The following is a 23,531-nucleotide window of genomic DNA, read 5'->3' as shown; positions in this document are numbered from 1 at the left end:
CTGTCTTTTAGTCTCACCGCTAATCCCTGATGCGAAAGCACTTTGAATTGCCCTTTTTGGTTCCTCTGACAATTCATTTCTTTTCCTCTAAACGCTTAATTTTGCACCTGCTTTCAGTACGGGGACATCCTTCCACAATTTTTGCATGCTCCTCAGCAGCGTACTTTAATTATGAAGATTTCTTCTGGAGGGAGAAGGTCTGTAAGATTAACTCAGACATCCAAAGCCCCAGCTCACACTCCCCACCAGCCTCACTTTAACCTATGTAGACTTTAAACCGACCCGGTAGAAACCTCAGTACCCCCAGGCTCTTGCTTAGAAGTCCGGCTCTTAAGCCCGGCTATAAGCAGGAGGATTTGATGGGGTTTGAAGATTTATTTTCTTGGTTTTTTTGTTTTTTTTTTTTTTTTTTTTTTTTTTTTACTTCAGAATGACTCCGGGGCCTGCAGAGGGCGCTCGGGGCGCCCGGCCCGGGCCATGAGGGAGAGCCCCGCCCTGTTAGCACTGGCCAATCATAGCCCGCCCGCCCCACGGCGGGGCAGCGCGCCCGAGGGAAGCCGAACCCCTTCGGCCATTTCCGCCACCGCAGACCCGATGATTTCCGACTGCGCCCAAAGCCAGCGCCGAGTCTCTTCGGCAACTTCCGGAAACCCGGAAAGGAGGCTGCCGAGCATGTTCGGGCATCTCCGGAACGGCAGTGCCGCCCGGGCGACAGGAGGGCGGCCGCGCTCCGGCCCCGGCCAGACATGCGGCTGCTCTCGCGCGCCCTCCGCGCGGCGCAAGGCTACCGAGCCGCCGCGGTGCCCGCTCGGAGCCTGCGGGCAGCGCCGGTGGGATGGCCGGTGCCGGTGCGGCGCGGGCTGAGCGCGCGGCCCGGCCTGGAGGAGCTGTTCGCCGCGCCCTCGCTGCGCCGGCTGCTGGAGGCGCGCGCGCGGGGCGAGGGCGGGGCGGCGCCGCAGCTGGCGGCGCGCGTGCGGCGGCTGCGCGACAAGGAGCGGGAGCTGCGCGACACGCGGGAGCTGGCGCAAGGTGCGGGACGGGGCGCGCGGCGGGCTTGTTCCGCGTACGTGACGTCACAGCGGGGAGCAGCCCCCCCGCCGAGGGGGCGGGCGCAGGGCGGAGTTCATTTGCATGCGCTGACGCGATTGGGTGGACGGGTCTGGGAGGGGCGGAGTCCGGCGCGTGGCGCCGCGCACCTGCCGGGATGGCGGCCGCGCGCGCGAGGGGCGCGCCCCGGCGGCGGGAGAGCGGCGCGCGCGTCCCCGGGCGGGGCCGTGGCGGTGACAGGCGTGTCACCCGCGGGAGCCCCGGGCGCCGCCCTCGGGCCTTCCGCGGGCAGGGAAACGGCCCGAGCAGAGGTCGCGAGTGCGAGTGAGTGGGGGAAGTACTTCCGCCGGCGTGGGAAGTGCTGATACTGGAACCTATTTCGTATAAAACAAAGATAACTAATCGGGGGTAGAAAACTTCTAAAGTTTAGGTGGAGCTCTTTTTTTTATTTTTAGTCCATCTTTCCCTTGATGCCAACACAGCCCAGTCTGCCTGCCTTTCTCCGTTTTGGCAATTATAGAAGTCAGCACCTGAATCTGATGTCTCCACACAGTCATTTGTCTTTGTTGTGTGTCAGTAGCTGCGCACTTTTAGTTCTGCCACATAATGGGCTTTTTTTTTTGTTACAGAGAATCAAACCTCGTTTCGATAGCAGTTAGAAAACTAAAATGTAGAAATGGATTGCTTTAGCATCAATAAACGTTCATTAGATGATTAAGTATTCTCTAGAACTCTAGTATTCGGATTTTTGCACACAGTGATAGGGGTATTAGTCCTTTTAACAAGGAGTGTCAATTTTGGAGCCGCTGTGCTCTTTAAATCCATTCTGTGTTTTTGCACACTGAAATACAGAAAATGGTTTTTTAGAGCCAGAGCATGGCTGGTGTAGGAAGGACCTTTGGACATCACCTAGTCCACCCTCCTGCTCAAGCAAAGTCACCCACAAGTTGCTCAGGATTTTGCCCAGTTAGGTATTGACTATCTCCAAGGATGGAAATTCACAACCAATCTGTTCAACATGTGCTATTATTTGACCACCGGCACAGTAATTGTTGTGATTTTTGGTTGGCTTGGATTTTAGTTTTGGATGTTTTGACGGTAATTCTTTTGTTTCAGATTTTTCTCATGTCTTATACCTGCACAGGATTAGAAAACACTTAATATGCACTTAGAATCTTCTTTACAGACAATATTAGTAATTTGATTTTCTAACAGGTTTAGTGTTTTGGGGGAGGGAGGGGTTGTGTGGTAATATGGTTTGGGTTTTTTGTTTTTGTTTTTTTTTTTTTTTTTGCTAGAGTAAGTTCTTCATGTGGTTATTTTTTAAAAGGTTTTCTTAGAATGGCACTGCTATATGTCTGAGGAGTAACCATACTCAAATATTTCAGATGAGAATGAAGATTTCCGGAAGCTTGCCGAAACAGAAATTGCTTCCTGTGAAGAAGAGATAGCTGAACTGAAACAACAGGTTAGATCCCCTTATGAAGCCCCGTTTCCTTGCCATTCCTAAATTAACAAAGCCGAATTGTTTTCTTGGGGGTATTGGAACTAGGTGATATTTAAGGCCCCTTCCAACCCACACCATTCTATGATTCTCATCAAGATGTATGTGATAAGTTCTTCCCCCACACTGTGCTAGTTATAGTCCCCAGATATGTCTATTAGCCAAGGAAAATGAAAAAATCAGGTTCTATAAAGACATCCTGTAAGCAAGTGCCTGTTGGTGCCTGAAAATGTTTCAATCAAAGTATCTTTTTAAATAGGTGTTATAGTTTGTCTTGTCTGGGCGTATCTCTATTGATGTTCAACTCTTTAGCCCTTGGAAACGTTAAACTTACATAGTGTCACTCACCTGTGTCTTTGAAAAAAAATGTAATACTATGTAACTACTTTAGGCTGCTACTTTATATAAATTTTACAGAGTATCTATGTTATTTAACAGAAAAAAAATCCTTAGGTAAACAGACTGTTTCAACTTAATATTACTGTAGAAGCTGCTATGGTCATATTCTTTATTCCTCCAACAACAATGCAACAGTCACTTTATTAATATTTTTTGTAAATATTTATGATTCTGCCAAAAGAAGTCGTCTGTGGAAAGAAACATCACCCAATGCTAGTAAAGGATGAGGGTTTAAAAGCATTTGCAAATCATCCAGAACTTTGATTCAGCATGCAAAATTTTGATCTTTTCTTGGTTTTAATATATCTTTCTTCTGCAAATCAGGCTCTTTTTAAAAAATAAATAAACAAATAAGATGTTTGTGTTGTTGTTGAAGGACTGTGCTCCTGAACATCCTTCTTAGCTCAGCAGTTGTGGTAGAATTAAAAGGGAATCTGATTCAGTTGTGTTGCAAGAACAGGCATATATCCTGTGGTTTATTCTCACAGTGCTCCTGATGGATTAAAAACTTCTGTGACCCAGAACAGACACAGGGAGCCTTCCTGCAATGCAGCATCACCCTTGCACACCTTTGTCTGGCTGAAGCCTGTCCTCAGGGCAGGAGAACACAGCCTGGATCAGTTACAGTCGTGTCTGGCATCTTACAATGTCTCACTGGATAGCAATGTCAGAGAGGAGTCTTAGCTGGGTGCTTTTGTATTCGCAGATAGTGTTGCTTTTGATTCCTTCAGAAGAAACAGATGAGAGTGATCTTGTCATGGAAGTAACTGCTGGAGTTGGAGGGCAGGAAGCCATGCTGTTCACCTCGGAGATATTTGATATGTATCAACGATATGCTGCTTATAAAAAGTGGAAATTTGAAGTATTAGAATACTTTCCCAGTGAACTAGGTCAGTAATGAAAAAACTGTAACTTCCTAATTCAAGTTGAAACACTCATTCATATGATATTTTCATTTCCAAAGTAAAGGAAACAAATTTGCACTATCTTAATTTTAGAAGCAGAGTATTGTTTGAATGTCTGAGTACAGTTCTCTTTAGCTTCTGTATTTGGGCATGAAACTCCATTTCAGAAAACTATTAAAATACTAAAGTGCTACAAAGAAAATTTGTCTTTCAGTAATTTCATTTCTACATATTAAAACTATTGAAAGACAAGTGCTTGGCAGAAGGAAATTTAGAAAGTGATACAGATAGGTTGGTTTAGCTTTTTTGAAAATAAAGATTATGTAAATTTAATTTGGCTGCAGTGTTCTACTTAGTTATCTAATGTTATATTGTTTATAGATTAGGTTGGTGGAAGATTGAAAAAGCTGTTTTTTTATTTTGGATCTACTGGCATAGAGGAATCAGTTTTATTTAAAAATTCTTGAAGTTTAATCTAAACCATTTTAAATTTATTTGTAATAGTATCTCGTCTGTAATATAAGGGAATGGGATATTTGGATATAGCTCATCTGTAACAGCTGTTAAAGTCTTTATTAGAATTTGATTTTCAAAAGTGTTAGATTTTAAAACAGTTTACAAATATTTCTTTAGAGTTCTTTATAGTTGTAAGTCAGGTCTGACTCAGCTTACACTCCTATGATTAGAAGAAAAAGGGAGTTGGGCTTGGCTACCCTTTTGGTGGAAGCTCAGTCCTTGGACAAGGAGCCCACACCCTCAGAAATATTCTCATTAATGACTTAAATGGGAAATTGAACTAGTATGTTAACCTAGTATAAATCTATCCATATTTTCTCTTTGAAAGGGCTAGGTTTTTTAAGTGGTTTTATGTTTATTTTAAAATCTGTTTTGCTAAGGGTTTGTTTATGCACCTTAATTAACATTTAGGATATAAATCTTGGGAAAAATAAAGGCAGTCCTAACTTTTGTCAGCCTCTTGCAGATTATTCTTTGATTTTGTGTAACCTCATATTATCAAAACTGATGCTGGAGATAAATCAGGAGGTAGGGGCCCTATACATGGCATGGCAAATAAAATGGATATTTGAACCCTCAGGTTCAAATTGTCTGTGCTGTGCTGAGTAAGAGTGGGGCTAAGGATGCTGGTGACACTAGGATATTACATCTTACCCACATTCCATTGTTATTGATCACATGAGCAAAAGCAAGGTCCTGTGTTAAAATGTCAAACTCCTTTATTTCAGAGAACTGAATTTGAAATCTGAAGGTGAGCATGTGTGAACAAGGTGCATGTTAAATAAAGCTGCAGTAAAATACAAGTTACAGTCCACTCTTAAATGACTATTGACCTAACCCATGGGATACCACTGTGCAAAAGCAGCATGTTGAAGATTCAGCACACGTGTTGCAGCACAAACTCACATGTCATTATTTATCCACTGCTTCTCACCCCGTAGTGGCAGGCAGAGACACAGGTGTGGCCTTTTCCCTGATCTAAGATGCCGCATAAAAAATGAGCACAAACTCATACCCTTGTTCTGAGTAAATCAGACATCAGGATAGATTGGGACATTTTGTATGAAAGGGGCAAACACATGGTTATCAAGAGTTAAGTGCATTTAACAAGCCTACAGCTTGTCTGCCAGCATAAAAGGTCTGTCAAAATTTCATTAGATTTGGCTGCAGTTCTTAATAAACCTGTGTTTGAGGTAGTCAGTTTGAAGCAGTGTGACCTAAATACCTGTCATGTGAACCAGTTTCTTGGTCACCTTATTCTAACCACTGTAGGCACACATGCTACTACAAATTTTAAAAGCAGAAGGATAAAAATGATGTGAAATTGAAAGCCAAATTGCCTCTTCCTATCCTTCACAAACATGACTGTAAAACAATATATATTTTAATAAAGTCATGAGTGAATGAACTCATCCATGGAGGTGAACAACCTGGTCTGTGTTCTGATGGATGACTTTTTCCTGCTCTGCAGGGCAATTTCAGATTCCGTGTTGTCTTCATTTTACTTTTTTAAAAAACTGTTGTCTTGCTCCTGTGGTTGAGTTCCTTAGTCTGAGAGGTAGCTTAAACCAGTATTTCTAAGAAGTGTGTGCCTCTTCTTTTCCTTAGCTGTGGTTTCACATTGCAAGGCTTGAAGAGCAATACTCTTTCACGGCCACCTGTGTCTTCAGTCATTCCCTTGGCACGCTATCCACTGTGCTGAGAATGGGATTTGGGAATTGAGCTGCATTGAAAACAAAAATGGGTGAAAAGTTACATTAATTTATAGTGCCATCACTTCTCTGATTCTCATTTCACTTATACTGCACACTAGCAAACAATGAAGATCAAGATTATCATAAAGTAGTAGAGCAACAAACTCTGTCCCAAACCCTTGATTGCTATGGGCTGGACTTCCAAGTTCCAAGCTGTTCAATGCTGGTGTGATGTTGCTGTCAAGTGTTTTCCTGGAGGTATTGGTAAGAGGTGCAAGAATCTGTGTTCTGTTTGCTCCAGGAAAAATTTAAGTGTATATAAAAGTATAAAAAAAGTATATAAAAATTAAATTGCACTCTACAAAAGAGAATTTGACAGTCCTTTCCTTTTTGAGGTAGTGTGTACTCACACACTATGTTGGGCTTTGAGGTTGTTCTTGCATTTTTGGCGTAATTTTGCCCAAGTGTTTAAATGGTAAAATCATCATTTTAAGAAATAAATGCCAGTGGTGTGTAAATACACTGTTTAAAGTATAACAGCATAGTACTAGCAGTTCTTAAAGGTTTACAACTGTTTTTCTTCTCTGTTTAAGGGGGCCTAAGACATGCAGTAGCCAGTATTGCGGGTGTTGAGGCTTACAAATACATGAAGTTTGAAGGAGGAGTGCATCGTGTCCAGCGGGTACCAAAGACAGAAAAACAAGGACGCATTCACACCAGCACAATGACTGTTGCAATATTACCCCAACCCACTGAGGTAATATTTGTCTTTCAGTATTACAGAACTTACCAGGAGCAATGTTTGATACCTAGTGTTTTCTGCCTCTCTTGATATTCTCACATAATGACTTTCTTAATCTTAATTTTAAATTAGGTCATATTTGTTATTTTATTTTTATCGCAGGGATGGAATAAAGTTTCTCATAATCCTAATTTCAGTAAAGTCTCTGAGAGTTTACTTAACTATGACTTGAATATTCACTGTAACAGTCTTGCATGTTTTGTGGAAAACTACATTTTCTGAAAAGTAAGAAAAGACTGAATCATTTCACCAGGCTCATAGATTACTTCTTTTAGTACTTCCTCTTTCCCATTTTTGTAGTGTCCTCACTAGCCTATTCTAAAATGTATGATAATTCAGTTTTGCTATATTTGCTTGCTCAAAAGCAGTGGGCTAAGTAAGCTTTGTTTTGATCTTAGTTTCATGTTGATGTAGTAGATTGACAAAGAGGCTACTTCTTCCTGAACTTTCTTGAAATTGTCTTGCTGCTTCCTCACAGACACTACTGATCCACTCCAAAGCCAAAAAAAAGGAATGTCTTCCATTTCATTTAAAAACCATCTAATCAAGCTCAAATATTGGTTAACTCTGCTGGAAGAGAATGCAGAGCTCTCAGAAGAGAGGAAAATCAGTGCTAAGCAATGGTTATGCATGAAGTTATTATTTGGCTGATTTCTGGGGTTCCATCATGATGCATTCCATTCTGATTACCAAGATTTCTTAATATGTTTATAAGAGGACTTGAATTAGTACCCCTAAGCATTCAGAAGTTTGATCTTGCATGAATGTGCCTTCTAAAATAAACTGACTGTGCATATTTGATATCTGTCTAGAAAGGAACAATATAAAATACCTTTTTTCTTTTCTTCTGTCTCCCATGATAGATGAGGCTGCAAATTAGTCCAAAAGATCTACGGATAGAAACAAAGCGAGCTAGTGGAGCTGGAGGCCAGCATGTCAATACCACAGATAGTGCTGTGCGGATAGTTCACATTCCAACAGGTGCTGCTTCATCCTTTCCTTAGTACAAGATCTGCATTCCAAAACTGCTGTCAGAATTTCTTTTGAAACAATGGTTTTATTTTCAAACCTGGGCAACAGTAGAGCAGAGGTTTAACATAGTTTTCATGTCTATTCATACTAGTCTAAATGCATCATCTTGTGCCCACTCCAGTTTTTAGCAGTGAAGACTACTGGCTTCATTAGGTAAGCTATAATTTTGCTACTAAACATGACACTCTAATAGCAGTCAGATCAGTTTCTATCAAAAAATTATATTTAAGCTTTTAGATAATGAAAATTACACCTAAAAATGGAGTAGGTTGAAATCTAATGTTCTGAATTTTCTTGACTAGTCTCCAAAAGAGAGATTGTGCTATTTTCGTATTAAAACATTGCTTTTAATTGCAGAGTCTACTCAGAATGCCAGCTCCCATTCGTCTGCTGGCTCCTTTCCCATAGATGACACACATAATTAAGAGGCCCATCCCTCTGGCTCAGGTTAGGAAACATTGCAGGGATAAGATACACCGTCAAACACTACCTGATTTTGGCTGTTGTGTGGGGGGCTTTTTATTGCCATTCCTAAGTCTTTCACTTCCCTTTGAGCAATTCACAACAGCCTTCTTGACTTTCATTGCATTTTAACTTTTCTCTACCACAAACAGTCATCAGGCTTTACATGGTTTCAGGGTAATCCCAAGCCCTCTTTATCTTCATGTATCCAGATTTTTGCCACCCATTTCTTTGTATCTGTTTAAAACATTAATCCATTCTGCACTTACTGCATCACTCTAGTAAAGCAGAAGGCAAGCAGTGGAGAGGTTCAAATTCTGTTCACTATATGGTGACAAAAAGATTCCCCAGATTAAAAATGTTTAGCATTGCCTGTATGTTTGGATAAAAACACAGCAAACTAAAACCAGCAATTGATCTTAGTTTTTGCTGATGGCAGTTATTAGGGTGTATTATAGAAACCTTAAAATGTATTGCAAATTTTTTGCACTTATACACAGTTAATGGGGGAGTTCATACCTCACATTAGCTCCTGACTTTTTCCTCTTCCACCTTTCCCTTTTTCATTTCTCTGATCTCTCTTCCCTTAAAATTGTCCTGTTGCTTCTTCTATTTCTCTCATCCTAAATCTTTTTATAAACCTTCACCGTGATCCAAAATGTTGTTTATAAATAAGTCTTTCAGAAAGCAATACTATGTAATCTTATAAAATCATCCTCTAATATTACCAGAGCTACTTAATAAGTCCAAATAACAACTTAGCTCGTACTATATTTCTTCTTCCTGCTCCTTTTTTGGGCTTTTCATTTCTTACCTTTAATTGTGTGTTTTGGGATAGGAAAGCACACCCTTCTATTTTTTTTTAATAAAATAGTGCCCACCTTTTTATATTCTGATCATATGCTAAGCACTCACTGTCATATGTATTTTACTGTTCTTTAAATCCTACATTTCCTGGAACTGTGGCCAAAATTTATGAGTAATGAAGATGTCTTTTATAAGTCAGATCACATCACATATCTTTGATTTCATTATGCATCTGTTGTCCAGGTGGAATAAATTTCCACTGAATTAAATTATTCTTATGGCTTAAAGCACCTGTACAACTCAGCCAACATGTCTCTCCCAAAATGTATCATTACTCATTAATAAACCTGGACTTCTACATTCCCAGTCCAAATGTAACAGCCTAATATAACACATAAAAGTCTTCCAGAAATGGCAGAGCTCTTTTCGTATGTGTTAATCTTAAATGCTAAATGTCACGATATTTTTGACAGGGATTGTGTCTGAATGTCAGCAAGAAAGATCCCAAATTAGAAACAAAGAGAAGGCTATGCAAATGCTATGTGCTAAACTATACAACGCCAAACTAGAAGAAGAAACCAAAAAGAGAAACTATGCTCGAAAGATTCAAGTAAGTTTCATTTAGTTGTGATCTAATTCTGTACAAGCATATGTCTTTAGGGTAACACCTTGGTTGAACAGCAATTAGTAAATGGAAATATAGAGCAGCAGGAACCCAGGAAGGACTTACATAAGGCAAAAAAGTCAAAGAATCACAGAATGGTTTGGGTTGGCAGGGACCTTAAAAATAATCTAGCTCCAGCCCTCCTACCATGGGAAGGGATGCTGTCCACTAGGCCACTCTGGAAAACAAAATTTGTGGAGTCCCCAAGCTCTCTGAACAGCAGCATTGCATTTTACTGCAGCAGTAAAGGCCATATATTAGCCGGACATAAAATTTCAGTAGTAGGTAAATCCTAGAGATCCAGTGAAACAAACTGGGTTGCAGCATGAAGAACCAGAATAGTATTGGAAAAAGATGAAGTAAAATTATTCTTTTACGTGTTTGAGAACAATTACTGCAGCTGTAGAAGTGATCTGAGTACTATGTAACTCTAACAAATTTTGTGTAGTCATGTGAGGAAGAGAAACCTTTTGCTTTATATACCTAATCAATATTTCACCATTTTTTAAAGATGATGGTAAACTGATTCTTCTTGTTCAATAGATTGGGACTAAAGGAAGATCAGAGAAGATCAGAACATACAACTTTCCACAGGACCGGATTACAGACCACAGAATAAGCAGATCAGTGCATCATGTTGAGTCTTTCATGCTAGGGGAAGAAATGCTAGATGAAATGATACAAACTCTGAGAGAATATGCTGATTATGAATCTCTAATGGAAATTATTTCAGAAAATGAAAAAAATTCCTCCTGAGCATTGTTCTTTCTCAGGCCATTACAACAGATATAGATGTTGGTCTGCAAAGCTTCTCAGATCACCATCCAGAAAATGGAACTTCTTTTCAGATCATGAAAAACATCACAACTTGTTTCTTCATGAATATTAAAGTTTTCTTACTTGCTGAGTAAAAGACTTTATTATCTTCGTATAGGACATTATTGCTGCAGTAGTCCTTTTGAAAAGTTTGACTGCACCAGAAGTAACAGCAGTTTTTAACTTCTACTGAGAACTGATACACCACTCTCAAAAGGTATTAATGCATTAAAAAAGGAGTTATTTCTAGTTCCCATTTTCATTCAAACTGCGGCTTAACCATCATACAACAGTGTGAAATAGCAACAAAAAAAATACTATTTTGTTTGAGTGATTGGAAAAAAGTGATAAATAAATGATCCCACTCTATCTATCCACATATTTATTAATCACTTACATGTGTCATGGGAAAGGGAGTCAAAGTGTATCTCTGTCATATTTTCAAGGCCTTCTGGCCCTTATTTATAAATACAAAAAAGTTTAGGAATACCCCTTGTTCTAGGAAAAAAAGCCATGGAAGCCAAGGACTAGTCATATGAACTGGTTTTGGAACAAATGTTTCTGTTCTTGAGTCAAAAATAAAAATAATTGTTACAATATTGTTCAACTGATATTTTAGTATCCAGTTGACTTCAGTTCAGTGTCTCCTTTATGGTTTTCATTGAATGTCCAAGTTATTGATCTTCTAAAAGTTATGTGCTATGACCAGCACTTACTGGTTCTGTCTGTTTATTTAACAGCATTTTACAACATTTGATACCTTTATCATTTTTTTTTTCTAGTAAACACTGCATGGTAACTATGATTAAATTCCAGCCAAGTCTTTTAATTTAAGATGCATGAGTGCTAGGTCTGTATTTACTAGCAGTTTTATAATTCCAAACTGGCACATAAAAAAAATAAAAAGAAACATTGACTCAATTTTTGTGTAAAATAATTAGATACCTATTGGAGCAGAAACTAGGACTGAAGTCTTCATTCTTACCAGGTCAGTATGGTAAATGGAACACTGGAGAGCACTTGTGGCAGTCCTATGAACGTGACTTAAAACCAGTCCTTCTTATGCCAAGTGATAAATGGAGTTTGCTGTTCAGCTTCATATTCTTCCAAACAAATAAGGGCCATTGACCAGGTCTGCACACTGGACTTCTGCATGAAACTTAGATAATTGTTCAGGTCTTTGTCACCTTAGATTTTCCCTTATCTTCCAGCTTGTAGCCTGTCTGGCCAGATCCTGCCTCCCTATTCTCATCTGGCTCTTGAACTAAATGTGTTGTTGCTTTGCAAGTGACTAGGCTCTGATCAGTGTGAAAAAAACCAGACATCCTGTAGCTCTGGCAGGAGGCTGACAGGGTATTCCAAACCTGGTGTCTCACAGTGCTGTACATAGGGGGACTTCACTGTCCTTGGCCTGTTGTGTCAAGCTTTACTGGAAGTCCCCCACTTGCTCTGTATCAATTTTAATGCAAGGGATGTTGTCTCTGCGAATGCAACCTCCTTGAGCTGTGAGCAGATTGCCTTTCCAGCAGTGGTGGGAGTCCCTGCATTGGTGTCCAGTCAGCCTAGCTCCCAGTAGAGCTCCTGCTCACTCTGCAACCACTGGTGGCATCGGTCATTTCAAATAAATACAATTCTTTTATGGGGAGTAGCCCAGATGCACTACCAGACTTGAATCACAGAATGAGTCACAGAATGGAGGGGACCACAGTGGGTCATGCAGTCCAGCATCCCTCCTTAAGCCTGGTCATCCTAGACCACATGGCACAGGATTGCATCCGGGCAGTTCTTGAATATCTCCAGTGCGGGAGAGAATCCTTTCCCGGTAAAGGAGCTTTGCGCCTTCGGAGCGTGCCGGGACGATGTGGAGATCCCAGGCGCGTCCATTTAAACAAGCAGCCGCAGACGTAGCTGGGCGCCAGGCTGCGCTTAGGCGCGTGTCCGTGCCGGGACGCGGCAGCCGCGGTTCCTGCGGCACGGAGAGCGGTGCGGGGCCGGAGGGCGGGAGGAAGGGGCGGGCGGGAGCGGCCGGCGGGCGGGAGCGGCCGGCGCGCGGGAGCCGCGGCCGCGCCACTCGCGTCCCTCCCCGGCGGCGAGGAGGGAAAGCCAGGGCCGGGCCCGGCCCCGCCCGCCGCGCCGCCCATTGGCCCCCGCCGCCCGCCCGCCGCCCATTGGCCGCGCGCGGCGCCCCGGCGCCTCGCCATTGGCTGCCGCGGTTTTGGACACCAAATTTAAAGTTTTTAAAAAGCGCCCGGCGCGAGCGGGACTCACTCACTGCCCGCGGCGGCGCCGGCGCAGCCCTGCAGGTGAGCGCGGGCGGGCGGCGAGCTCCGCCGGGAGCCGCTCCGGGGCTGCGGGGCTCCGCGACCGGGACGCCGCTCTCGGGCCAGCTCGGGGGCAGCGGGGCTCCGCGGTCGGGGCTCTTTGGCTGGGGTGGCGGGAGCTGCCGGCGTACGTGGTGGCGGGACCGTGCGGATGCTAGCGGCGGGGCCAGATAGACTGGGGAGGGGGATTCCTGGCGGCCGCTCGGTCTCGCTGCTTTCCTAGCCTAGCCCCGCAGCTATCCCGCCGGCGGGACGGGATGGAACGGGACGGTGGCGCGTTGGCGGCCAGGGAGCGCTCCGATCCCGCCAACGAGCCGCGTGCGGGGTGGTCCCGGCTGCTCGCCGCACGGCCGGGGCTGGAGCCGGCCGGGATGCGGAACGCAGCCCGGCTCCCGCCGGCGGGCAGCCGCGGGCGGGGAAGGGCCGTGCTGGCTCCCGCCCGCCGGCCACGCCGTCGGAAGAGCATCCCCCCCCCCGGCGCGCTCCTGCCTGCCCCCCACCACCCTTGTAGGGGGAATCCTCCAATGCCGGGAAAGCCTCCATTGCGGGAGGCCCCCAAAGGCGCCGGGTGAAGTTCCCAGGGCCGGGGCACGGTGGAGCCGGGACCCGCTCTACCTGCACCGACCCGGGCCATCTTGAGCGCTGGGCGGGAGAAGCCTGACAGCGCCGCGGGCCCCCGCGGCTGAGCCCGCTCCTCTGAGGGTCGGGGCAGGCCCTGGTGCACCGAAATGTGATTTGGGAACATTTTCCAAACCATCGGGATTTCAGCCCAAACGCTTCTCTGGCCGTTCGCAGGGAAGGGGGGAAGGGGAGGAGGAGGTTTAGGAAGGGCTTGCATTTCTTCCCCCAACTCACACGATACAAAGCCATAAGCCTATTTGTTCCTTTCTCCCACCAAACGTACGTACAAAGAGGGAATTTTTTCTCTAAGTCGTTAATGGAACACATTTTTCTTGTGCTTCTTTACAAAATTGCTGGAAGTGCTTAAATCCTTTATAATGCTCACTCAAATGTGGGATATTCTATTTCCTACGGATTGCAAAGTTTGTTGAAACTTATTTTCCCTTTAGATTTAACAGGGGAGAGATGACCTCCTTCTCCCCTTCAGCTCTCGCCCATCCCCCCGCAATTGTTAATATAGATAGCACCACATTTCGCGGGGGAGGGGAATGGAACAGGGCAAGAAAAGGGTGTATCAATTCTCCTATGATATCTATCGACTTCCCATCCTCTTTAAATCATGCTTAAACCTTTTTTTCACTGACCATTTTTTAAGTATGGCTGCTTTCCTTTGTATTTTACTCACACATGTGAGCACTCAAGCCTTTCCTGTGCTCCCCAGCCTCCTTCCTTCTCAAAAATGCCAGATATCTGGCTGCAGCGGCAGCATTGCTTCTGGTCTTGGATGCAAACTTTAGGCTTCTCTGGCCTGCACAGGCCTGCAGTCACTCATGGACCCTCTGCCATTGGTGTCCCTTGCAGGGACCTCAAATGTCCTGACTATGTTGCTACCTTTATGGTAGGAAGTGGAAGCACTGGTGTGTCTCATCTATGTTGGTGAAATGGTGACCAAGTAAATCACTCAGTTGGTTTTCTTTTCCTTGTTATGTGCAGCATATAACTACTTTTTAGGAATATCTTACATAGATTTAATCAGCGGCTGTTCAAATACTTAGTTCCATTAGTTGTATTTTAGATACTAGAGAGTGAGTCAGATAAAAGCATAAAATTCATAATGCAGAGGGGAAGCATGGTAGAGTCTTTATAAGAGAAAGACTTTGTGATCTAGTTTATGCTGTGTTTTCATACTGTGCTTGTTGTTTCTTGCAGAATACAAACAATAAAATAAATTCGAACCTTAACCACTCTTGCAAAATGAAACGTGATTTTGATTGCGCGTCTCTTCGTGCTGGGTTTGCACCATTGAAATGTGCTGTGGAGAAAACAAGACTGGAAAAATCCTGCCCCTTGAATTATGAGGAAGACTTTTGTAAAAGCTGTGCAGAAGAACATCAGAAAATACTCCTTAGTGACTCATACCATGCAGCCACCAGAAATCTAGATCTTGAAGATGGAGAAAGACCCATACATAACAAAGAAAACAACCAAGGAACCCAGAGACTTGATGAAGGTATCTGTGAAATAGAGGCAATGGAAAGCAGTAAACTTAATGAGGACAGTGGCTATTGCTCTATGTTAAGTACTCACTATGCTGATGCAATAGAACATGAGGATAGTTTACCTTTGGCTGGGAATCTCTGTGGTACACCAAATCATTGTCTCATGAAGAACCAAAAACAAGAACAATTTTCAAAGAAGACACTGTTGCCAGTAATCCATTATGAAGAAGTGATTTGCTCAACTTTGAAAAAAAGTGGTAAAAGAAATCTCAAGTCTTGGGCTGCTGTAGATAGAATTGTTTCTAGGGGAAAATATGAACTTTGTAACTTAATTGGAAAGAAAATGGGGCTAGATAGAATAGACATTCTTGCTGAACTCTTCCAAAAGAACCTGAAGCATATATTAGCCAACATTTTAAGGCATCTCAGCGAGATGGATTTAGTAAAGTAAGTATGTTCATGTCATTGTGTTTCACTAGAAAGAAAAAAAACCTAATCACATGCCTTAATGTTTAAGATATGGGGCTTGTGACATTTACTCAATGTTTAGTATTCTGTTACTCAATGTTTAGTATTCTGTGTTAATGGCAATGTAAGCCATGATACAAATAGGGAATGTGTCTTTTCCCTAAAAGGCAAATTAAAGGCTACAACTGTGAACATATTCTATGTTTATGTAAAAGAAAAAGGTTATTCTTGCTATTTAATAAATCCCTCTTCCTAGGAGGTAACTGATGTGTTTGTATTGTTGTTGCAGTTTTGCCAAAGTCAGCACAATATGGCAGAAGATTCTACAAGAAGATAAATGGATTTTCCAGATGTATAGCAGAGCTGTGAAAAACCTTTCTGTAAGTTTCTGCACTGAACCATCAGTGTTTTTCTGCTATTTCAGGTCTCCTCCTAAGCTTAAGAGATCACAGATAAGTTTCTTGGATTGAAAGCTATCACTGGAGTGTATAAGTTTGTCCTGTTAGGATGCCTTGTCTCAAGCACTGCCAGTTACATCGGGACTTTGGGGACCCCAGGGAAGGTTGACTGAGAAGGTGACCCAAGGAGGGATGCAGATGTTTTTAAGAGCTTCCACAAGTCCTGTGGTACAGAGAAAGGCAGGAAGGAGAGAGTCATTGCCAGCACAGCCCACTGGGCAAGCCCTAGAGTCTCCCAGCAGGGACATGCTTGCTTCAGCATCTCCACTGATCCAGAAGGGAGGAAGACTGAGATAAATCGCTCAGGTGCCTCTGTGAATCAGGGTCTCTGTTTGTAGCAGTAGTCTCTGAAGTCCACCACGCCTGCTATGGAAAGTTAAAAAACTTTTTGCATTATGAGCTATTCCTAAAGACTCTATCCTGTGAAATAAAAATACTATATCCATCCACAATAGACTAGCATTTTATCAAGTCAGGACTCTTAAAACACTAGCAAGTTTTTTTCCTTCTTGAGAGATGGAGAGACAGAACAAACAAAGGTTTAGGATCTGCCACAGGATAAGGTTGTTAACCACTTTAAATTTTATGTAGTATTTTACAGTGCTGTCAGGGTAAAACATTTGTACTGAATATTTATCCCATAAAGTTTGATTGCTTCCATGCTATTGTAGCTTTTTTGTTTAACTTGAACTGGAAACTTGGTAGAAAATTGGTGGGCAGAGTTGATTTTTCCCAAAGAAAGCTTGAAGCATTCCTTCCTGTCCACCATAAAGAATTGGATGTACAGATTTTTGCTTAAAACAACTATGATGAATAGGTTACATGCTCTGCCTAAATAACTGTGTTAATATGAAAGTAGGATAATATAATAGAAGATGGCTGGGTTTTGACCAGGAACTAGGGAGTTGTTCTGTGCATTTGTAGCAGAAGTTAATGTGGAAGTAATGGTAAAATCAGTAGCAGTCCTTGGTGTGATGTTTTATTGCTGGAAACCAGGAAGAAGAATCTAAAATTACTTAATGACTTCTATTAAACAAAAAACTCTGTAACAGGTAAGTTCTCTTCACGAATTCAAGTCTTTGTTTTTCTTTTCATTAGAATGTCACTAAGGCACCGGAGCATGCTGCAACAAGAGAATACGTACTCTACAGAGTGTCCTTAGCTTCCATTCAGAAAGCAACCCCACCAAAGCACTTAAACAAAAAAAGCACCAGATCCAAAGCATCTAGGAATCACAGCAGGCTCACAGAGTTTTCTGAGGTAAGTGGTGATTTCCACTGATCTTTCTTTAATTTCTCACATGTTGTCGGGCAAACAATCACCTTGTAAAGCATATTTTTGAAAGTAATATGTCCAGTTTAAAGTGTTTGTAATTCTTATTAATATGGCTGCCAGCTTTTGCTTAGTGTGCCTATTTTAAGACAATGTCAGAAGCTAAGTTGAGAGAATATTGACATGCATCCTACATCCTTTGTCCTACATCCTCTTTTTTCCTTAAGAATTTCACTTGGTGAATTTTTTTGCTTAAATTTTGTCTTCTCAGATATAAAGAAATTTGGTCATTTCCTGTTATTTTCCATGGGTTTATAATGAAGCACATATTTTCCAGATAAGCAACATCACAAAAACTGTCAACTTTGCTTCAAAACTGATGGACAATTGGGAAAGAAAAAGACCAAAGACTTAATAGTTCTTAGTTAAAAATTAGAAATGCATAATCCTTTTAATCATTCTGTGGGGTATTTTGTGAACCTGGCATTAAAAATACTTTGACTACTTATTTATAGTGTGTCACACATTTGTCAGTAACTGCCAACAACCTGTTTCCCCTTCACCTTTCTTAAGCTTTTTTTCCCACATACTTGCAATGTAGACCTGCACCTGTATCTTACAAGACTTTTAAAAATGCTTATTGAAATTATTGCTTGTTAGTAAAGAAAGTATTTTCCTAACTAGAAAAAAGTTTTATGCTCAAGTCTTATTCTGCAAATTGATGCAATAAGAAAAGATGAAAGGTCACTGGAAAGCATAATCAAGGTGCTATAATGCTACTATATAGGACTTTGTAGCTTCAGGAATGTAAGAGTACAACTGTTCAGTAGGAGTCTTAAAATTCAATTCCTGTTATATGCATCTATACACAACTACATTACCATCCTTGAATGAGGTTAGAAAGATTCAGGAAGGCTGTTATCCTTACTGCTCTTGATTTAGCCTCTCCTTTAACTTTTAAATTTTAAGAATTTTAAATTGGCTACCTCTTCCAGTTCAAAACACCTGCAATTATATCCTGATTATTCTTGTTCTGAACTCCACCAGAATTTGATGCAACAAGAATTAGGCTAAGTTTTTAGTTTGTCTCCTTACGTTAGGAGATGTTATAATATATTTTGTGGCACTAAGATATTATCATGAAGTGTTTGGAGAGTGTATTTACCCTCTCCTCATGATTTTCTGTGTGTGCTTTTTCCAACAGGCTGCCAGGAACTTGAAAAACACTGAAAGCCTTAAAGCCTGCCATCGCTGTGGCTCACCTGCCAAGTATGACTCCTTCCTCCAAAGAGCAACGTGCAATCGTGAAAGCTGTGGCTTTGACTTCTGCACCAAGTGCATGTGCAGCTACCACAGCTCCAGTGACTGTATGAGCAGCAAACCAGTGAAACACAGCTCTGCACTAGGGCCGCTTCCTGGGACTAAGAAAAGCAAACAGAATCTAAAGAGATTGTGATCCATCCCCCAGTACAAATTGGCAGATGTCCCACAGAAGTGTTTCTTTAGTCATCCACAAAGAGACTGCTTTCTGCTATTCCGTGTTCATAAAAATGGTTAATTCTGTTATTCCCCGTACTATTTAATCATCCTGCTCAGAAAGGTTTTAAAAGCATTTCTAGTGCTGTTGAGTGAGGTGAGTGAAGCCCCTTTAATGTGAAAATATGAGGGAGACTAGATTTTATGGTTTTTGAAAGCTTTGCCTTCGATTTTAAAATGTGGACATTCATAATACTATTTTCTCTGATGGCTTCTCTTATGTGAATCTGAAGTTGCTCTTCATTTCTTCTTTCATTTCTTGAACCTTTTCTAAGTTCAAAAAAAAAGTACTGTATGTTGGCTATACTGCTAAAAAATACTTTGACTTTTTTTGAATTCACAAGCTAATTTTAATATTTGTATATATTTGTAAATATTCATATTTGTCTTGTAAATGTGAAAATAAATGATGTTTCTCAACAACTTGGTTGGTAAATCTGACCTTCCTGTTTATCCTCCTAAGTGCTTCTTATGCTCTTTTTGCAGGATTTTTAGTATATACTTCTTTAAATTGTCGATTCAACAAGGGGCAAGTCCTCCTGGGTTTGTGTAAAGCAGTGTGCTGAATCCATTGTTATGCTGTATTCCTGCATCTTACCTAAAGGCTCTTATCAGTAATTGCCTATAGTGTCAATTGTGTCAGCACTTCCTTTTCATTTCAATGGAAATTTTTCTTTTGGCTGGATTTATGCTGCTGTTGCCAAACTAGCTCACTGTCAGCAAAATATTCCTGATCCCACAGTAAAGGAAGGCAAGCTTTCCAGAAGCAGACTAATAATTTTGTGGAATTATCTGGGATGGTTTTTCCCCTCTTTGATAAGTAAAAGACAGAGTGGGAGCACTGCACTGTATTTCTGCTTTTTGAGCAACTATGTCTGTAGTGACACACAAGGGACAAGTGGGAATGGCTTCAAAGTTAGGAGAAAGTAGGTTTAGATTAGGTATTTTTACTATGAGGGTGGTAAGACACTGAAACAGGTTTTCTAGAGAATCTCTGGATGCCCAGCGCTGGAAGTGTTTATGGAGCTCTGAACAATCTGGTCTAATGAAAGGTATGCCTGTCTGCAGCAGGAGAGTTGGAACTAGATGATCTTTAGGGACCCTTCCAACCCACACCATACTATGAATCTGTGATCCTATTGTACTTCATTCTGGTATTTAGACAGTACCCTCTTAATACATATAAAACCATAGCAAGTGTTAGGCTGAATGCACAGAGATCATTTTAACAAATTTTGCTTGTAAGATTTCTTTTCATCTCTGTCTACTGAAATTCCTGTATCCTGAAGAGTGCAGATAATGTGATCTGAACAGAAATGCTATTTCATATAGTGATTTCAAGAAATATGGCACAGGCATTCACTCTCAGACTGGTGTTGCACTGTAGGATACATCTTGAATTAAAATTGTGGTAAATTAAGTTTACCTTTCCATATTTTGGAGCTTACTAAAGGAAAAATGCACTTTCTAGTAGGCCTAGCATTTTGTACACTGAGTAAAGAACATCTGGTCTTTTTCTTCCTTTTTTTTTTTTTTTCATTTTTAGCTGTAGAAATTTATCTGTTCATGAAGAATTTTGAGAAAAATTCCTTGTTACCTCCAGATAAGAGAGAAATGAATGTTTTTCACTAACTTCCGAGTGATAAGGAGCAGCTACCTTCTACCTGAAACCTTGTTGGAAAGGTGAAATTATTTGACTTAATGAAGCTTTGGCCAAAACTTAATGGACCAGCTGCAAACCATTGTGGCTGTTTTCACTTGCCCAACCATTTTGGATTTATATGATCCTCAGATCCTTGCCTACCAGCTTGAGTTCTAATCAGAGTAGACGTTCAAGATTGCAGCCTTCAATAGGTGAGTGACATCTTAAGGACCTTGATCTGTTATCAACATTTACAATTTTCTTATGCACAGGATCTGTAAGGGTGGCATAGATATTTCTTTATCATAATCCTGCCCAGCATTTCAAATCTTGCCCAAAAACACTGAGCATGGAGCCTGAATAAAACCATGCATCTTACTGGAAGTTGCAGGATGTTTGGTCTCCTCATAAATAATTTCAGGGAATGGTGAGCTGCAGAAAAAGGGTGGACAATCAGTTCCCACCCAGCTGTGCTAGCATCTACTGGTGAGGGAGAAAACAGGTCCGCAGAGAGTGAGGATGATGGGTGTTACTAGCAGTAGGTGCCCCAAGGAGGGCTGAGGAGAGTGATTTGTGTGCCGAAGGTGTGAAAGTCGCAGATGCAGATTGTCGTGGATGTCTCTGCTGGGCTATCTTGGGCCTGCCTTTGATATGCAATCGGGGTGAGTCATACCAGGGCAGGAGCCCGGCAATTGCCATCTGGAGATCAGTACTCCTCAGGTACTGCAGCTGTTGTCAAAAAGCGCTTTCAAACTCAGCAGTTGGCAGCCCCAGTGACTTTGCAGGAATGTGATAAGCTGCTTACCCACACTGCATACGCCTTTCAGATCTACAGAGGGTGATAAATACCTGCAGGCTGCCAGAGTCTCCTGGTGCAAGTACAGATTTCTCCCAGTTACTTACTTATCTCTAGCAATGGCTCTGCATGGTGAGGAAGGGTGGGACGTTCCTCTGCTGTGTAAATTGCTGTGTCTAGCAGCTGTTCCCCCCAGCTTGAACAGCTGTGAAGACAGATTATTCCATCATACTAATGCTAGCTGGGAGACAAACAAGGGTAGGCATTTAGGACTTTCTGAAATCAATATTTAATATCTGGATTTTTAAGCTCCTCTTTCTTGCACTTATGAGGCTGTCTTGAAAAACCCAAGGAGCTGCTTGTCATTAAAGGCAATTTCAGCTCTCACCACAGCAAGGAGAGATGCTGAAGAGAAGTACTGATAGTGATGACAGAGTCACTTGGATCAACAGGGACAAGTTTGGATGCACTTATCAGTTTAATGTATCCTCCAGCAGAAGCCTTTGTGTGTGCTCTGAGGACTGTGGGACATGTTAGAATCAAAACAAGAGAAAAAAAAAAACCTCAACTCTGCAACTATTGGCACCTTAGCCCAGCTGGTCACCTCGGAGCCTGATTTCTAATGTGTGGCAAAACTGCAACATGTGCCAGATACGTTCTCCCTAGCCAATGGTTTCACTGAAAGTAAGAAAAATGTTAGCATGTTGAATGGTGGGGTTTTTTGGTGTTGTTTCGTTTTGTTTTTTTTTAAACTGTATGTCACAGTTGTGCCAGTGATCACTCTCAAAAAATTCTGTATATTGAGCCCTAAAATATGAAGCCTGAGAGACTTTAAAAAGAAGGAATCTAGATTAAGATTCTAAATAACAATTCTCTTCCCACGTCCCTGAGTCAAGGACTTCCCTTTTGAGGAAATTATGCTGTAGTATAGAGATTTTTAAAAATGAAATCTGTTCTGGAAAGGGAAAACCACGAGATGGTGCTCTTGACTCATTCACTGCGTGAAGCTGGATTCATTGAGTTCCTTTTGCTGTGTTCACTCTCAGTGTTTTCCCTTCTCCTATAATAACTGCAGCTGTAGATCTAGTCACTACAGTCATGGGGAATCGGATTGTATCTGCAACCAGAAGAACAAAACCCAAACCTTGAATTCGATTACTGATTCTAACATCTGTTTCAAACATATTTGTGAAGGATATGTACACATTTGCTAAACTTAAAAATACACAGGAGCCTTTCATAAAAGCTTTGTTGTAGAGCAAAATGCAGATGCCTTCTTCAAGCAGTGATTAACTGCCCTAAACATGACATTTGCTTTGCTCACCTTGTGCCCTCATGGTGATAACTGGAGAGTAAAGTCACCACTCCCAAGCAGTGGGTGCAAGCTGTCCCATGAAGCCATCAGTGCAGGTGTGGAGGAAGCTGAGCTTTGCCTGGGATTGGATGTAGTGTTCCTGACTGATGGAGGTTTGGTGAACACCTCAACAGCCCAACAGGTGTGCTGCCACCTTATTGTGTCTTCTGGCCAGAGCTAATGATTCTGACTTGCAAAGTATCTGACAGTCACAGCATGCATTCATCACTTCTTGTAGGGTGCCTCCACTGTGCTTAGGAGGAGCTGGCATCTGAAGCTGAGATGCCATTGCCTGAATGCAAGGATGAACCAGGCCATTACTGTGACAGATGCTGGATTTTTGAAGACACTTGCCATGATGAAAAGATCCTCATTCTAATATATTTGAAATATGGAGTAGAAGATTAGGAGTTACAGAGACAGACAACTCCTGGATTTTAAGACTTTACCTAAGGATGTACAAATTGTCAGGGCCACTCACTTTCAGTATAACCATGTCAGAATGGTTTCTCCTCTGAAGTAGTCCATGGGAAGTTCAGGATAAAGGTGAAAACATAGTGCTGATATTCCCAACACAAAATAAAAGCAGCTGGGCTCTGTGAGCCTGCTGGCACAGGCAGAAATAGTTGCAGGACTTGAATGATGGAACAGACATTGTTGTGGTAGCCACTGAGAAGGTTCAGCTGAGGTTTTGTCCCTTAAGGTTTCATATTGTTCTGCTTTTTCCATTCAGAGCTGCCCTCACAGTACCCCAGTCCAGCATTCAAACCAGCCCTCAGCCAGCTGCAGTATCAGGGCCATGGCCTGAAGAACAGCCCTGAGGATGTCACTGGCCATGCAAGTGCATGTCTGGGAAGAGGGAGAGAACCCTGCCCCTCCACTGCCCTATTTCCCACCTCCTAAATGCTGGGCTAGC

The 23,531-nt window shown here is 42.0% G+C and overlaps 2 protein-coding genes across 3 annotated transcripts; both read left to right on the top strand.

Moving 5' to 3' along the window:
• The first annotated feature begins 526 nt into the window (after nucleotides 1–526).
• Nucleotides 527–10,745, top strand: MTRF1L (mitochondrial translational release factor 1 like). Of its 2 annotated transcripts, none has more exons than XM_038133549.1 (7): nucleotides 527–1,029; nucleotides 2,436–2,515; nucleotides 3,657–3,840; nucleotides 6,659–6,822; nucleotides 7,731–7,848; nucleotides 9,642–9,778; nucleotides 10,376–10,745. In XM_038133549.1, exons 1-7 carry the CDS (start codon nucleotides 747–749, stop codon nucleotides 10,586–10,588), a joined length of 1,179 nt encoding a protein of 392 aa, XP_037989477.1. In that variant the 5' UTR covers nucleotides 527–746; the 3' UTR covers nucleotides 10,589–10,745. The 2 variants fall into 2 exon arrangements, with proteins under 2 accessions (XP_037989477.1, XP_037989478.1); XM_038133550.1 differs by lacking the exon at nucleotides 527–1,029 and adding an exon at nucleotides 1,142–1,371.
• A 2,179-nt stretch (nucleotides 10,746–12,924) lies between these two features.
• Nucleotides 12,925–19,228, top strand: FBXO5 (F-box protein 5). Its single transcript, XM_038133548.1, has 5 exons — nucleotides 12,925–12,951; nucleotides 14,800–15,536; nucleotides 15,847–15,937; nucleotides 17,114–17,275; nucleotides 18,492–19,228. The coding sequence occupies exons 2-5, from the start codon at nucleotides 14,845–14,847 to the stop codon at nucleotides 18,741–18,743; spliced, it is 1,197 nt and encodes a 398-aa protein (XP_037989476.1). The 5' UTR covers nucleotides 12,925–12,951; nucleotides 14,800–14,844; the 3' UTR covers nucleotides 18,744–19,228.
• Nucleotides 19,229–23,531: the final 4,303 nt, after the last annotated feature.

Source organism: Motacilla alba, chromosome 3, assembly GCF_015832195.1.
Source record: "Motacilla alba alba isolate MOTALB_02 chromosome 3, Motacilla_alba_V1.0_pri, whole genome shotgun sequence".
In the NCBI taxonomy this organism is placed as follows: domain Eukaryota; kingdom Metazoa; phylum Chordata; class Aves; order Passeriformes; family Motacillidae; genus Motacilla; species Motacilla alba.
Note: the sequence above shows the minus strand (reverse complement) of the source record. Positions and strands in the feature narration are given on the sequence as shown.